Source organism: Solanum verrucosum, unplaced genomic scaffold, assembly GCF_900185275.1.
Source record: "Solanum verrucosum unplaced genomic scaffold, falcon-dt-bn FXZP01000064.1, whole genome shotgun sequence".
Taxonomy (NCBI): Eukaryota; Viridiplantae; Streptophyta; class Magnoliopsida; order Solanales; family Solanaceae; genus Solanum; species Solanum verrucosum.
The window spans coordinates 975,002-989,949 of NW_026020144.1; the positions used below are offsets into that span (position 1 = coordinate 975,002).

The following is a 14,948-nucleotide window of genomic DNA, read 5'->3' on the forward strand; positions in this document are numbered from 1 at the left end:
ATTGCAACATTGCCTAGCTAGTAATAAAATTACTTTTAATATTTTTTGGTTAACTAATTAATTGATAATTTGTCTTTAAAAACAATATTTCTATCTATATAAAATAGGGTCTTGTGTACCCGCTATTTTCTTCCGATCTTATTTGTGAAATTTCACTAAGTAAATTCCTTCCAGTAGTATGGTCATATTGGAAATTATTTAAAGCCTATTAAAAGGATAGAGTGCTCCCTAGCTACATAAAATTCTTTATTGCACCATTGATGGTGATTATTTTCCAATTTTATTTATTGCTTGTTACACAAAGTATGCCATGTTCTATATGTATGACTAAAGAATACACAATTCCACAAAAATGCCAAAAAACACTTATAGAGTATACAAAATTTAAAGCAATTATAGTCTTGTCTACTATTATTTTGGAAAAACTTTTTTTAATTTGGAATGTAATATTATGTGTTTGATTATTTTTTACTACAAGGGCTTAATGGATCCTTTTTATCAAAAAATTAATTTAGCAAAATTCAATGCTTTTACCTTCGATCGTCAAGATGTTTAGGGTTCATACTTGTATTTATCTAATTGATTAGTACAATTTCAATTGTTATTAAAATCGCATATATTCGTTCAATAGAGAAAAGAGAGAAGAGCAGACCAATTTTCTTTACTTTATTATAAAACTGAAACAAAGAATTCTTTGACTTTTAATGCTGAAACCTTGAAAGCAAGGAATGACCTCTTTCCATCCATAGAATCTCTTCCTTATGCTAGCACTTTCAGCTATCTTTCTTAACATGCTTCTATCAAAGCAACTTGTAAACTCCGACCATCGCCTATAGGTATGGGATACGAACGATTAAGCATGCTTAATTTTTTTTTACATACTAACTGAGAATGAAATCTATCGTGACTTTCAAGTAGCGCTTGATTGAGGAATGAACCCCGGCGACTTAAAAACAATTTGGTGTTTAAGTATATTTCAGAAGTATAAGTAAGATGATTTTATTATAAATTTTAAATTGTTTTTAGGGCTCATACGTGCATTTATTTAGTCGATCAATAAAATCTCAAATGTTATCAAAGTTATGTGTGTTAGTCAGGATGTTTGATACATTTACCATAAACTTTTGAGTTTTTTATCAAAATTTATTCATACATTATCTGTAGATTACAGAATCTCGATTATTATTAATATCATGTATATCGACAATTAAAATTACAAAAATCAAGAAAAGAAATCATATAAACGACATAAATTAATACCCGACAAGATTAAAAACTTAATTAACTACATGATCAAATACTTCAATATGTCTATACAATTCATCAATCTAGCATTATCTCTAATCCAAATTCACAAAGAAAGTCTGATCTGATGGAGCAATCATTCATACGTTTTATCCTTTCGTTAGACATCATATATACCTATCAAAATTTAAATTAATTCCACATTTTCAATATTTTTACTTTAAACCTTTATATTTTTTTAAAAGATTCTTATATACATTTATCGAGTTGTCGATTAATAAAACTCAATTTGTACATACTAGGGTTTCTCAAATTTTTAATTGTAAGGGCATAAACACCATTACAAAGAAATCTAGAGTATCTTTTGGTAATTTCATTATATTATTGAAATAAATAAGAAAGAGGAAAGTAAAAATAATAAAAATAAAAATAAAAATAAAAATAAAAATAGGACACAAAACAGAGGGAGATAGTGATCACTGAAACCCTAAAATTTACAGCCTTTCTCTCTCACCTGATGCTTTCCAAAAACCTCAATTTTCTTCTCATCACTCTTCCTTGAATTTCGTGCCTGATTTTCATTTTTTTTTCTCTACATTTTTGTTTAATCTCTTTGATTCTGTTGATCGGTTCTGGGGTTTTTTTTTTCTGAATTTTTTTGATTTTTTTTCTTTTGTTTTTGAATGGCCACGCCGCCGGATTCTTCTGCAAATAACAACACCCCAAATTCACCGGCGGCCAATACTGATGGTGTCGCCGTTGTAACATCCACCGGCGCCGCCGCCGCCGTCGGGGCTACTGTCAGCAGTCCTCAAGCTCGCCGGAGTTTGCAAGCACCATGGGCTCAAGTGGTCCGTGGTGGAGAGGTTGAAGCAGCATCAGTGTCAAGTCCTCGCTCGCCGTCACCGTTGGCAGCGGCTGCCGGTGTTTCGCCGGAGAAAATTTCGTTGTCGGATGATTGCTCGACCCAGAAGATTTCGCCGGAGATTTCTACTTCCGGTGCTCTGACGGAGAGTTCTGATAGTAATGATGGCAATGTAGGTCGGCCGAAGAAGCCTGCTTGGAATAAACCTGTAAACGGTGTTGTTGAGGCGGTTTCTGTTATGGGTGGGGCTGTTTCCTGGCCTGCTCTCTCTGAGTCTACTCGGCCTAGCCCAAAATCAGCTACTGATTCAGCAAAACCAATTCCAGATGGATCGGCTTCTGTTTCTCAGGTTTATTTACTATCTAATGTTGATTTTTATACTCAAAGTTTCGATTTTTATTTTGTTTTGCGTACTTTTGAAGGCTAAAATGTTAACTGCATTTATATTTATTATGTTGATATGAAGGAATCAAAAGGGGAATAAATGATTAATTGGTGTGTGTATATGTTTTTTGTGAATAGGGTCCAATAATTTCTCAGTCACCTCAAAAACAGGCTAATGTTAATGCAAACACAAATTCAAATGCAAATCCTACTACCCCTGTTAGACAAAGATCAATGAAATACAGAGGTAGCAGCAGTGGTGGTGGTAGTGGTCCAGGTGCTGGAGCATTTATTAGAACTCCGCCTCCACCTCCGCCTCCATTGCCTCCACCATTTCCTGTAATGCACTTCCCACCTGTTCTTGAGCCTCCTGTAAGAGGTGTAAGACCTGTTGGAGGATTTCCGTCTCAGCCGCATGGAGTAAATGATCATTCTTCCCATAGAAATCATGGCAGGAAAGGTAACTTTGGGGGCCGACCTCGTGGAGATGGGTCTTATCATAACAATCATGGAGGAAGGCGTGATCAAGATCGGAGAGACGTTCATATGGGTCCTCCATTTGCTCCTCCTCATGCAGCGTTTATGCGGGCTCCACTCCCTGGTTCTGGCCCATTTCTTCCAACCCCTATGAGACCACCTTTTGTTAATCAGATGGGATATGGTAAGTCCGCTGCTCCATTCTTTAATAATCTAGTTTGCTAAATGTTACCGATTTTGTTGTTGGTTCCTTTCAGATATGCCTCATTTCTTTATTTTTTGATGGTTCAGATATGACTCCATTCTTTTATGTTCCTCCTTTGAGTCCCGAGCCCTATAGTGCTGTGCCTATCATCAACCAAGCTCCACAATTACCCCAACATTTACCTTTAGTGGATCCAAATTTGCCTTCCTCCTTGGTTACTCAGATAGAGTATTACTTCAGGTAATTTTCAAAGCTATGAATGTAATTCCTTTCGTTTCCCTTCCCTGTTTTCCCCCCTTTTAAATAACTTTCCTTCTTTCAATTTATATGATCTTTTGTGACAATTATCTAACGAAGTTCCTTTTTTTTGTGGTTCAGTGATGCTAATCTTGTTAAAGATGACTTTTTGAGGGTACAGATGGATGAGGAAGGCTGGGTTCCTATGCATCTGATTGCTAACTTTCCTCGAGTAAGTGATATCCCTATTTCTGTAGTACATATTGGTTGATTGCAGAATCGGCCTCTATGATAAGTTGATAACACATCATTGTCTTTCCTCTTCTATGTTGATATGCTTAGGACCATGTATGTCTTGTTTTTTTTTAAAATTATTGGCACTTTTCGTTTGCTTAAAGACATGACGTGTGTGAGGATTGACTTTATAATCATGAACTGGCTGTGATTATCCTTGTATTCTCTTTGATATTTAGCTCAGCTTGCTTAGCTAAAATCATTGAATCTCAGCATAAAGATGTCACAAGTTCCAGGACTCATATGCTGAGATCATTTGAGCTAGTGAATTGCATATAGTAATTGTCAGGTGCTTGGAGATAAACATATGAAACTAGGTCATGACTAACAAAATGCTCTAGTTGAAATTGAGTTTCTCTGTGAATTATTCAGAAACCAGCTTATGCAATAACTGTTGAACTTATCTAGAATGGGTACCAAATCTGTACAATAGACTAAATTCAGGATTGGAAGTGTACTTTGTCAGGTTTATTTTGGTTTCATTCCAGTTACCTATCCAAATTTGGATATTTTCAGATCCTTTGTTCTAGCTTAATGTCTTTTATGTTAGAGCTGACTTAATCTTTCCTTGAACCATCTGAATGTACTTCATAAAACAAACTGAAAATACTAGACACGTAATTTCTCTAACTCTTTTTAAAAACTTGTAGTTCCTTTGACTGGTGACTGAACACACAAGTTTCTTTCTCTACTAAAGGAAGTGATATCTCCCCAAATCATCTATGCCAGTCTCACATTTGCTCTTCCGTATATGTTTGTTGTAGCTTCTGGAGGTTGTTAAATGCAGACCAATTGTAGAAAGAATTTTGATTGAGCTGTAATGTTCTGCTGTGATTCATTGTTTCATGTTGGTTTACTTTTGATGTTTATCAGCATAGTTTCTGTTTGCTGATGGATGTTATTGCAGTTGACAGAAATAACCTTCATTGAAGAGAAAATCTGGAGATCAGAGTTCCATTTGGGGCTTTCTTGTTTATTTTATTTAATTTGTTGGTGCCCTTACAGGAAGTCAAGGATAGAAAATTGGAATTGGTTTCCATTTCCTTTTCTATTCAATTTAAAATCCGTATCCAAATTTATATTGTTTGGCAGCTGTTTTCTGAATTCTAACATTTTCACCAAGAGCATTTCAATTTCTTCTGCTTGAAATCGTTACACAAAACATTTTTTTATATCCAATGGTTATAGACTAATGATTACATGCCGAAGTCAAGAATTTGGTTCAATGTCCAAGTAGATTTTAGCACTCTTTATTGGATCTTTAAATAGTGGAATTATTACAAATAAGGCTTTGGATCTCATCAATGCTTTTAGGACTTCTGTTATTCCTATTGTCCAGATTATTTAAACCCTTTGGTGGAACTCTATATGTTGAGTATTGATTATGGCAATACTATAAGATGTCTATGACTTTTTATTACCTTGAGATTAGCAATTTTGTCTTTTATAGAGGGCTTTATTATAACTAATCTACTGTAATCTGCAATCACATTTTGAGTTATGTTACTTGACTATTCATTTGATTGACACATACATATCTGCAAAATACACCCAAAAAAGGCGTACTAAATATCTGTGGGGGACCCATAAATCTATACCAAGGGATTTTAAAAATCAGTAGAATGTTATATATGGGATTTAAACCTGTGATCTGATGCAATTTCTTAACCTCCTTTGACTCTTCACTAAACTTTTTCTTATAGCAAGGGCATCCAACAACTTATGTATAACTAAAAAAATTGCTTTTACCCTATCAGACAGTGTACTTTTTAAATGAAGGGGATTCAATTTCCATCAACTTAGACTTGCCACTGCTAAATATGCCCATATTGAAACCATACGTGTATGCAATTTCCATACTTGTTTCCTCGTAATATCTATTGTTTGTTCTTGACATGCTTTTACAATATAGTAGTACATTTTTGGGGATCAAGGTTTTGCTTGTGGTCTGTTTTTGCAGGTTAAGAAAATGACAGAGAAGGTCCAGTCTGATATTATCCAGTTCATTTTGTATTGTTTGAGGGGTTCAACGTTTGTAGAAGTGCAGGTAATAGATCAATTAAAACTTCTCTTGCCTTGATATATTATATTCTAATGCTTTTAAGTGGGTTTGAAAAAAAAGAAGATGTTTGATAATATTAGATAACACTGCCTCTGTATTTTGAACATGGTGTATCATCAGCTAAGAAATTTTATCTTGTACTGCATAGTCTCGCTGTTTATCCTTTTCTTCCACTATTAGATCACATGATATGAAGTACACATTGAGGTTCCTGAAGTTGTAATTTCTTTACTGAACTGCCCGTGTGAGTTCTTGTCATATTTGTCATATTACTGTCTGCTGACAAGTTTTTAGTAATTAGTCAAAGAGAATCAAATATTTTCTTCATTTTTTTGGAAGCTTTTTTCATGAACTGAGAGAATCCATATCTTATGGCATCTCACATAGTTATAGCCTTCTAGGGTAAGATAAGTGAGACTCGTCGAGCCTAAAGTCCTTTGCCTCCAATATAACCGTATTTGTTTTGGGTTGTCTTGTAAGGGTGCTGCATTTCGTACAACATAAACTAAATACTTGAAATTGATTTTTGGTTCTGCACAACTGTTCCACTCTTGCTGTATTGACTGATGGTGTTCTAATCCGTTACTCGAAGTAATCTTGATGGTAGTGATGTTTTTTTTTCCAGGATGATAAGGTAAGGAGACGGGATGGTTGGAGGAAATGGACCCGTACTGCTGGCCAGCTTGCAGCTGATTCAGGTTTGTCCACACCTGTTGCATCGACAGATGGTGGTCTAACAGCTTCCTTGCAGAATGTCTCTGAGAATGAATCAGCTACAAATATCAGTAGTGCTACAGAAGTGACCGATGCTCAACTGGAGGTAGCTGCTGGTGGCTTATCGGACGAATCAGCTAATCAATCAAACCCGGCTCAAGAAGAAGGCAGCGCTGGCGCTGAAAAAATCTCTACCAACCATGCATGAAACAATACTGTCGATTTTGCAACGAGTGGCAACTCTGTCTTGCATGCTGATTCAAAGGAAGGTGTATTTGGAAGGTTATACATACATCATTTGCTGCCCTTGGTGGAGGCCATATTTTTTGCAGTTTTTGAGGTGAGTGGAAGAGTTAAACTAATGTGTAAGTTATCTGGTATAGAGAGTGGAACGATAGTGGAGATTAAAAGGATATACAGTTGAGGCTTGAGACTTTTCGAGTCGTTTGGCTCGTATACTTGCATCGCATATGCAAGCTGGTATTCCATTGTGATACAATGGAGTGAATTTGGATTTTGAGCCTAAGGTTTAACGTTTTTGGGTTGAAATTTTACCTCCATTTCAGAGGAAACATTCTGAAAATGTAGATTTAGTGCTTGGCTGGTAACCAGAGTGATTGTGCTCTGCTGATTTTGTTATACTTATCTAGGCATATTGATTGTTTTAAATTATTGTTTCTTTTTTGCATCTCATTATATTATAGTTATGTTTTAGAGATTTCTTCTCTATCTCATGATGAGTTACTGCCTACCCCAAGGAGGCCTTGAGACTTGTGGAACAAATATTTGAATGTGGTGTTTACACTAATCTATACCGATTTGTCATACTTAAGTGATAGGTTAAGGTGAGATGTGTATTAATTAACTACGATTTTTTGATAGTAGTGTACTGCTCGTCCGTGCTATTGCCAGTGTTTGCCAAACCATGTCGGTGATGACTCGTTTGCTAGTACTACAATAGTAGTGGCATTGCTCATGGTGAGTTGTGAAGACATGTGCCATGTATTCATTGCTGGTGTTTGCCAAACCATGTAGGTGACAACTCGTTGTTTTGCTAGTAGTACGATAGTGGTGGCATTGCCCATGGCAAGTGTATTATGTAGTCATTGCTGGTGTTCGCCAAACCACGCAGGCAGTGACTCAATAGTGTGCTTGTAGTACACTAGTGTGACATTGTTCATGGCCAGTGTATGTGAAGACATGTGTCATGTATTCACCGAACCTCGTCTACAATGACTCGTTGTGAGCTTGTAGACTAGTAATGACGTTGTTAATGGCGAGTGTATGTGAAGACACATGTCATATATTCATTGGGTCGGCTTAAGCATTGAGGGCAAGTTACTTTATGGTAGTCATCTTTCAGAATAAGAATAAAGGGTCTTGCTTTAAGAACAAGAGATTTGTGTTGATAATGAGTTGGGAGAAATAATGATTTAACTTTCTGAAGAACCACTGGATTTGTGGACCAGTTTTTGCTTTAGGAATATTATCAAAAAGTTGTTTATAAGCATCTAAGGACCTTCATTGGCATTTCTATGCATAATACTTTTTTTTGAAAAGAAAAACTAAATAATTTGTATAAAAAGTGGTTCGAAATTCTATCCCTTTTCATAATAAGTGTATAAATATTTTTTTATAACAATTTTATTTCATAAAAATGGTACATCTAAAACATTACCAATTGAAATAGGGTAGTACTCAAGCATGATCGATAAATGTCAAATAACATCCAAGGAGCCGTTTGGTTATCGGAATATATGTGATAACTAATCCTATCATTTTAGTACAAAGTGGTTCCGGGGACTAATTAATACCTATTTATCCCTTACCTCACCAAGCAAACACTGCTTAGCTTCATGATTAATACTAATCTAACAGAGGATAATTACAATAAAATTTGGACTACCAAATCCGTTGTCGTCCAGCGGTTAGGATACTCGAGTCAGAGATAGATCCTCGAAACAACTTCTCTACCTCATTGAGATAGGAGTAAGATCTACCTACACTATAACCTCTCTAAACCCTACTTATGGGATCGGATTACACTGAGTTTTTTGTTGTTTACGCAGGACTAATCATGACCTAGAAAAAAAAAACTCGAATCCACATAACAAACAATAACACTTGGTGGGGTTATCATTGTATATGTGTAACGTCATTGTCAAAAATCTAAGGAATAAACGTCTTTCTGTCTAGGATACCACTTTAAATTTATGCAATAATCATGCTGGAAAATAATGATGATTATTAGGGTTGCAATATAATGATTCACATGCAGTTAGAATTATTTGTAGCAATCAAAAGAAAAAGGGATTAAAAAGTGTGAATGTCTTTAAAAAATATTTTCCCCCAAATAAATGTACTCTTTGTTGCCTAAACTTTTGGGATGTCAAATACTTGTGTCTACACTTCTTTCTCTTCAACAAATATGATGGAAAATTGGAAATGCTATTATTGTGTGAACTACTTGCAACATGTTTTTTTAAGACGTTACAACACTAGGGAGAGGCTTAGCTAACATGTAATATACGTGTTTACATGAATTCAGTAATTTATGCTTTAATTCTACTATGTAAACATTTGTCTATAGAATTTTGGAAGTATGATTTCAAATTAATGTTTATTTATGAAATTTGTACAAAATTTCAACTTTTAACTTTAAATTAACATGATTTAAAATAGTCCAAACGACCTAAGTGTGTATAAAATATTTGACTATAAATAAAGTACTATTTATAAACTTCAAATTTTGAATTTTCCCCGAGAAAAGTTTAAGTAGTAGAAAATTGATGCGCAACTGCTTGAAGTGAATGTCGCCTTGAAACACTCAAATTTTGTTACTGACCACCAAACTTAAGTACGTTTATTACTCTAATGTATTACTCTCGTTTTTATTTACTTGTCAAATATTTTCTAATTTAATTTCTTATTGACAATTTGTTTTTCCTATTATATACTTAATTTATTAACATTGACATAATATCTTAAGAAAATATAATGAGTAAATATGTTTATGACTCTATCAATTCATAGTAGTAAAATTATAAACTCACTATATCAATCATTGTTTTCTTAATAAATATGTCAAAGTAAAAATTTGACAAGTAAAAACGAACGTAAGGGAGTAATTATTGTTGCCTATGGGCTATAAGCCTAAACTAATTTTGATCCATACGATCCTTGCTAATTCATAATCACATTTGTATATTTTAAAAAGACATATCAGAAACAAACTTTTCTTTTAAAAATGGTAATGTTCATTATATTTCAGTACGTATCTATTACCTTCCCTGATCATATGTACCAGATAACTTTGCTACATGATTTAGATAGATAAATTTTTTTTTAAGCTAACGTTCTTTTAGGCATATTATATAAATGTATTTTTTGATTACGATTCAACTGATTTATGCTTTTTAATTTTGGATGTCTACAAGTAAGTACTTAAATTGGTTTAAAGTTAAACAAGTAGACACACACAATTTGCCATGTAAGACGCATGTATCTACTAGTTCAACTTTACGATAGTTTAACTACCTATTCGTGCACATCAAAAATTGAAAAATACAAATACTAGTAAAGGTCAAGTTAAAAACATATTTATATGTTAAACTTTTTTTTATAATTTTTTTTAAAAAATGATTTGAACCACAAGCTCTTGTGCGATTTTCATAACATTCACTTAACTATTAAACATTAAACCACACCCTTGGATGTCAGATATAACTTTTGCTTCAACTACTCGTCAGTAAGTTATATTTGTTGAACAACTCACTAAATACTTATATAATAAATTTTATAATCCATAAACTTCAAATCATAAATACGAACAAATTAAAAAGTAACAATAATAATAATAATTTAAAAACACACTCTGAAATTTGAATGATTAGGACAACCTTCCAATCTAATAGGCATGTAGGCTAGTTCTGTTATTCTGTTACATATACTTCTTTATACCTAACATATTATATTACTAAAATACTCTAATCCAAGCACCAATCGCCACGTGGACGACGATCGCCACCGCCTACCACCACTCCACTGTCATAGTGGCGTGTTTGGATAAGCATTAAACGCACTATAGGTGGGTAAAATTTATAGGCCGTGGCAGGTGATTGACGGGCAATTATAAAGTGCGCACACGCATGAATGCACCAAATAATGATTACTATATAATAAGCTTTTTGTGATCAACATTTTTAACTTTAAAAAGAACATTCATTTTTGTTAAAAGATTTAATTTGGTAACAAAAATGAAAGACATTGTTCTGTTTTTTTGCTTCTTTTTATTTTTATTCTCTTTGCTTAGAGAAACTAATGCAGTTTCTCAAGAAAAAAACAATGGTGTATATATTGTTTACATGGGTGCTGCTGATTCGTCGAACGATGGCACGAAAAATCAGCAAGCAGAACTTATGAGCTCTTTGATAAAAAGGTTAGTTTATATTAGTATACTCTCTTCGTTTCATTTTATATGACACTATTTTCTTCTATTGTCCTCGATGTAGAACTCGTTGGCTTTAGACTCTTTAATGTTACGGTCATAAAAATGTCATATGACACGTTTATGAGGTATGTAGTGGAAGTCTTTCTTTCTTGATCGTACTACATGTCCAATCAAACACCGTCAGATAAAAATGAAACAGAGGAAGTATTACACATGGCTCTGAATTTGTAACAAAATTTTTGGCTGGTTGTTACTTTTTGAGACAGTTAATTGGTAAATGATCCTATTTTTATTTCTATTGCAACTTATGGACCTTTTAGACCGCGGTCTGAACGTCCCTTTTTGAGGAAACTAAGAATCTTATGAGAAAATGTTAGACTAATGGAATTTTCATTATAGTTCATTTTCAAGAATGAGGTTTTAACATGTATCTCTAATGTATGTTAGAAAAAAGGATGCAGTTGTACACAGTTACAACAATGGTTTCTCAGGATTCGCAGCCCGTTTATCAGAAGCTGAGGCTAAATCCATTGCTCAAAAACCTGGAGTTATATCAGTATTCCCTGATCCAATATTGCAACTCCACACAACGCGTTCGTGGGACTTTTTGCAATATCAAACTGAAGTAGAAATCAGTTCTGGTCCAATATCTGGTTCTGATAACGCGTCACCAAAAGGCGTTGATACTATAATTGGAATCTTGGATACAGGTGCAACATTTATAAAATGAAGTGCAAGCAAGTTATATATTTTGTATTTTGTATGATGAAATTTAATTTTGACCATTTTTTTTTCAGGAATATGGCCTGAATCAGAGAGTTTTAGTGATAATGATATGAGTGAAGTTCCATCTAAGTGGAAAGGAACTTGTATGGAAAGTCATGATTCCACCTCTTTCAAATGCAACAAGTAACTTTCTAGCTTCTTATATTTGATTTCGCGTATGATCACACATGTTTTCCACCACATCATATAACAACTGAACGTTACATAGTTGATAGTACGTGTAACAATAAAGTCACTAAACTATTTTCAGTCACGTTTAAGTAACTGAACTTTTCCTACCTTAACAGTAAAATCATTAAACTTTACTCATTATAGTGACCATACGTGGAATTAACCCTCATAGATATATGGCAAGAAACTTATAGTGTTTGCGATTTTTTGTGATTGATTTGATGTTCTATTAGGAAGTTAGTTGGTGCAAGGTTCTACGATGACTCTGATGAGGATGGTGTAAGACCTTCTGGTTCAGCTAGGGATGAGAATGGACATGGAACTCATGTTGCATCTACAGCAGCTGGGAGTCCGATTTCAGGAGCATCTTATTATGGTTTGGCTTCTGGGACCGCGAAGGGTGGATCCCCGGGTTCAAGAATAGCCATGTATCGTGTCTGCATGACTGATGGATGTCACGGATCAGCTATAATGAAAGCATTTGATGATGCAATTGCAGATGGGGTTGATGTTTTATCGCTATCACTTGGTTCATCATCTGGTCTTGAAGTTGAGTTTTCGAGTGATCCTATAGCTATTGGAGCATTCCATGCTGTTGAAAAGGGAATTCTTGTTTCCTGTTCTGCTGGAAATGATGGTCCTGGTCCGGCAACTGTTGTCAATGTCGCACCTTGGATTCTCACAGTTGCAGCTACTACAATTGACCGTGACTTCGAGACAGATATTGTCTTAGGTGGAAACAAGTTGATTAAGGTAAGAAGAGACACTTTTTCTAAACCAGATCAATCTTGTGTTCTGTTTAGCCAGAGGAAATGTCAAAACTATCTACTATAATACTTGGTATCCTTGTTTGAGTTGCAGGGTGGAGGTATAAGTTTTGGTAATTTGACAAAATCTCCAGTATACCCGCTGATTAGTGGCGATTTAGCCAAATCCGGCAATACTGATGTTTCGGAGAAAAATGCAAGGTAATTTAAAGAATAGAGAATATTAGGACACAACATTTGATGTCTACTCATACAGTCAGACCTCTCTATAACAACCATGTTTCTTTTGGAACCAATTTTCCATGCTATGTTATATTATATTATTTCTGTAACGGCATTTCTCTTTAGCAACCAAAAGATTCCTGATATAAGATACTGTTATAGAGAGGTTTGACTATAGTACATACCTATAACTAACCAAAGTGTTTCAGGTATTGTAATCCGAATTCATTAGATGGAACCAAAGTTAAGGGGAAAATTGTTCTTTGTGATAATCGCGACGGATACTATTCACTTACTGAGAAACTAACAGAAGTGAAGAGCAAAGGTGGCATTGGATTTATAGTAGTAGATGATAATGCAAGAACTGTGGCACCTAAATTCAAATCCTTTCCAGCAGCTGTTGTAACTGAAAAGGATAGCAATGAGATCCTTTCTTACATCAACTCAACAAAGTAATTAGTTGGCCATTCTGAATTTCATTTGTTGCTAACTGATGATTTTTTGCTTATAATATTCTTCAAAACTTGTGAAGGAAACCAGTTGCATCAGTTCTGCCAACTGTTACCATAGCCAACTACAAACCAGCTCCTCTTGTGGCTTACTTCTCATCAAGGGGTCCTACATACAACACACATAATCTCCTCAAAGTAAATACTATTTTTGTCTTCTTTCTTGCAAGTAGTATTAGAATTATTCTCGTAGTTTCTTGTTCTTTGATTTCGGCTATCACTGGTGTTTTTTTGTTCTCCGACTATTGCATTATTTTGTGGTAGTTACTGTTCTTTCTTCTGTCTATTGTATAATGCATCTCCACTTCGCATTATTCCGTTGTTGTTATTGCTCCCATATCTGTATCCCCTTTTGCAAACTAATTGTCATGCTTACTTTAAACCGAGTCTATCGGAAGCAACTTCTCTATCTCTACGAGGTAGGGGTAAGGTCTACATACACTCTAATATGTTGTTTATCTTCTTTGGTTATGCTCTAATGAAGATAGAAAAACAACAAAAAATAGGCTGACTCAAATTTGATATTTGTCCTTGCAGCCAGATATTACAGCACCAGGTGTTGCAATTCTCGCGGCTTGGCCTGGAAACGACACAAACGAGGCTGTCGCTGGCCAGGCGCCACCACTTTACAACATAATATCAGGGACTTCCATGTCCTGCCCTCATGTTTCTGGTATTGCCGCATTAGTCAAGGCGCAAAATCCTTCTTGGAGTCCTTCAGCAATCAAATCAGCTATCATGACCTCAGGTAAGAAGTCGTAACTCACCTACTACAGTTTATTTTAGGTATATAGACTCATATCAATGTCGTGAAAACAACCTCTTGCAGAAATGTAAGGTAAGACTGTATATAATATACAATGTGGTATGCCTATACTCCGGCAATAGCAGGAGCTTAGAGCATCGGACTGCCTTTTATACCGACTCATGTCAATCTTTGTTTTTACAGCTTTACAGACTAACAATTTGAAGGCTCCAATCACAACAGTCTCTGGATCCGTTGCAACACCATACGACATAGGAGCTGGAGAAGCAAGCCCTTCATTAGCACTTAATCCAGGATTGGTCTACGAGACTAACACTGCAGACTACTTGCAGTACCTATGCTCAGTTGGCTACGATAAATCAAAGATAAAACTCATCTCAAATACTGTTCCTAATGATTTTTCATGTCCCACCAACTCAAGTTCTGAATCCGTCTCACAAATGAACTACCCTTCCATTGCTGTTTCAAATATCAAAGAGAATGAAATCAAGAAAGTAACAAGAACTGTAACTAACGTAGGACAAGAAGACGCAACATACACAGCAAGTATAAAGGCACCAGTTGGTTTGGAAGTCCAAGTGACCCCGAATAAATTGGTATTTACAAATAATAGCAAGAAGTTGAGCTATGAAGTGTCTTTCAAAGCTTCATCTAAACCAAAGGAAGACTTGTTTGGATCAATTACATGGACAAATGGTAAATACAAAGTCCGAAGTCCATTCGTTGTATCTACTAATTCACAAGGTGTCTGATAACACTCCCAAACAGCAGATCGCCGATCAAACTAGTCTAGC

General features: G+C 35.0%; 2 protein-coding genes across 2 annotated transcripts; both read left to right on the forward strand.

The window, feature by feature from the left end:
• Positions 1–1,693: 1,693 nt before the first annotated feature.
• On the forward strand, positions 1,694–7,197 carry LOC125827570 (la-related protein 1C-like). The gene is made up of 6 exons (XM_049506867.1): positions 1,694–2,459; positions 2,633–3,155; positions 3,263–3,416; positions 3,555–3,645; positions 5,668–5,754; positions 6,395–7,197. The coding sequence occupies exons 1-6, from the start codon at positions 1,929–1,931 to the stop codon at positions 6,689–6,691; spliced, it is 1,683 nt and encodes a 560-aa protein (XP_049362824.1). The 5' UTR covers positions 1,694–1,928; the 3' UTR covers positions 6,692–7,197.
• A 3,510-nt stretch (positions 7,198–10,707) lies between these two features.
• Positions 10,708–14,909, forward strand: LOC125827637 (CO(2)-response secreted protease). Its single transcript, XM_049506944.1, is given in 9 exon segments — positions 10,708–10,921; positions 11,381–11,643; positions 11,731–11,842; positions 12,124–12,643; positions 12,752–12,858; positions 13,089–13,331; positions 13,412–13,526; positions 13,926–14,136; positions 14,338–14,909. Coding segments are annotated over 9 exon segments (2,325 nt in total). The 5' UTR covers positions 10,708–10,739.
• Positions 14,910–14,948: the final 39 nt, after the last annotated feature.

Coding starts and splice junctions, on each gene's coding strand:
- LOC125827570 (XM_049506867.1), top strand. CDS start 1,929: ATGGCCACGCCGCCGGATTCTTCTGCAAATAACAACACCCCAAATTCA. Junction 2,460..2,632: donor GATCGGCTTCTGTTTCTCAG/GTTTATTTACTA, acceptor TTTTGTGAATAG/GGTCCAATAATTTCTCAGTC. Junction 3,646..5,667: donor TGATTGCTAACTTTCCTCGA/GTAAGTGATATC, acceptor CTGTTTTTGCAG/GTTAAGAAAATGACAGAGAA.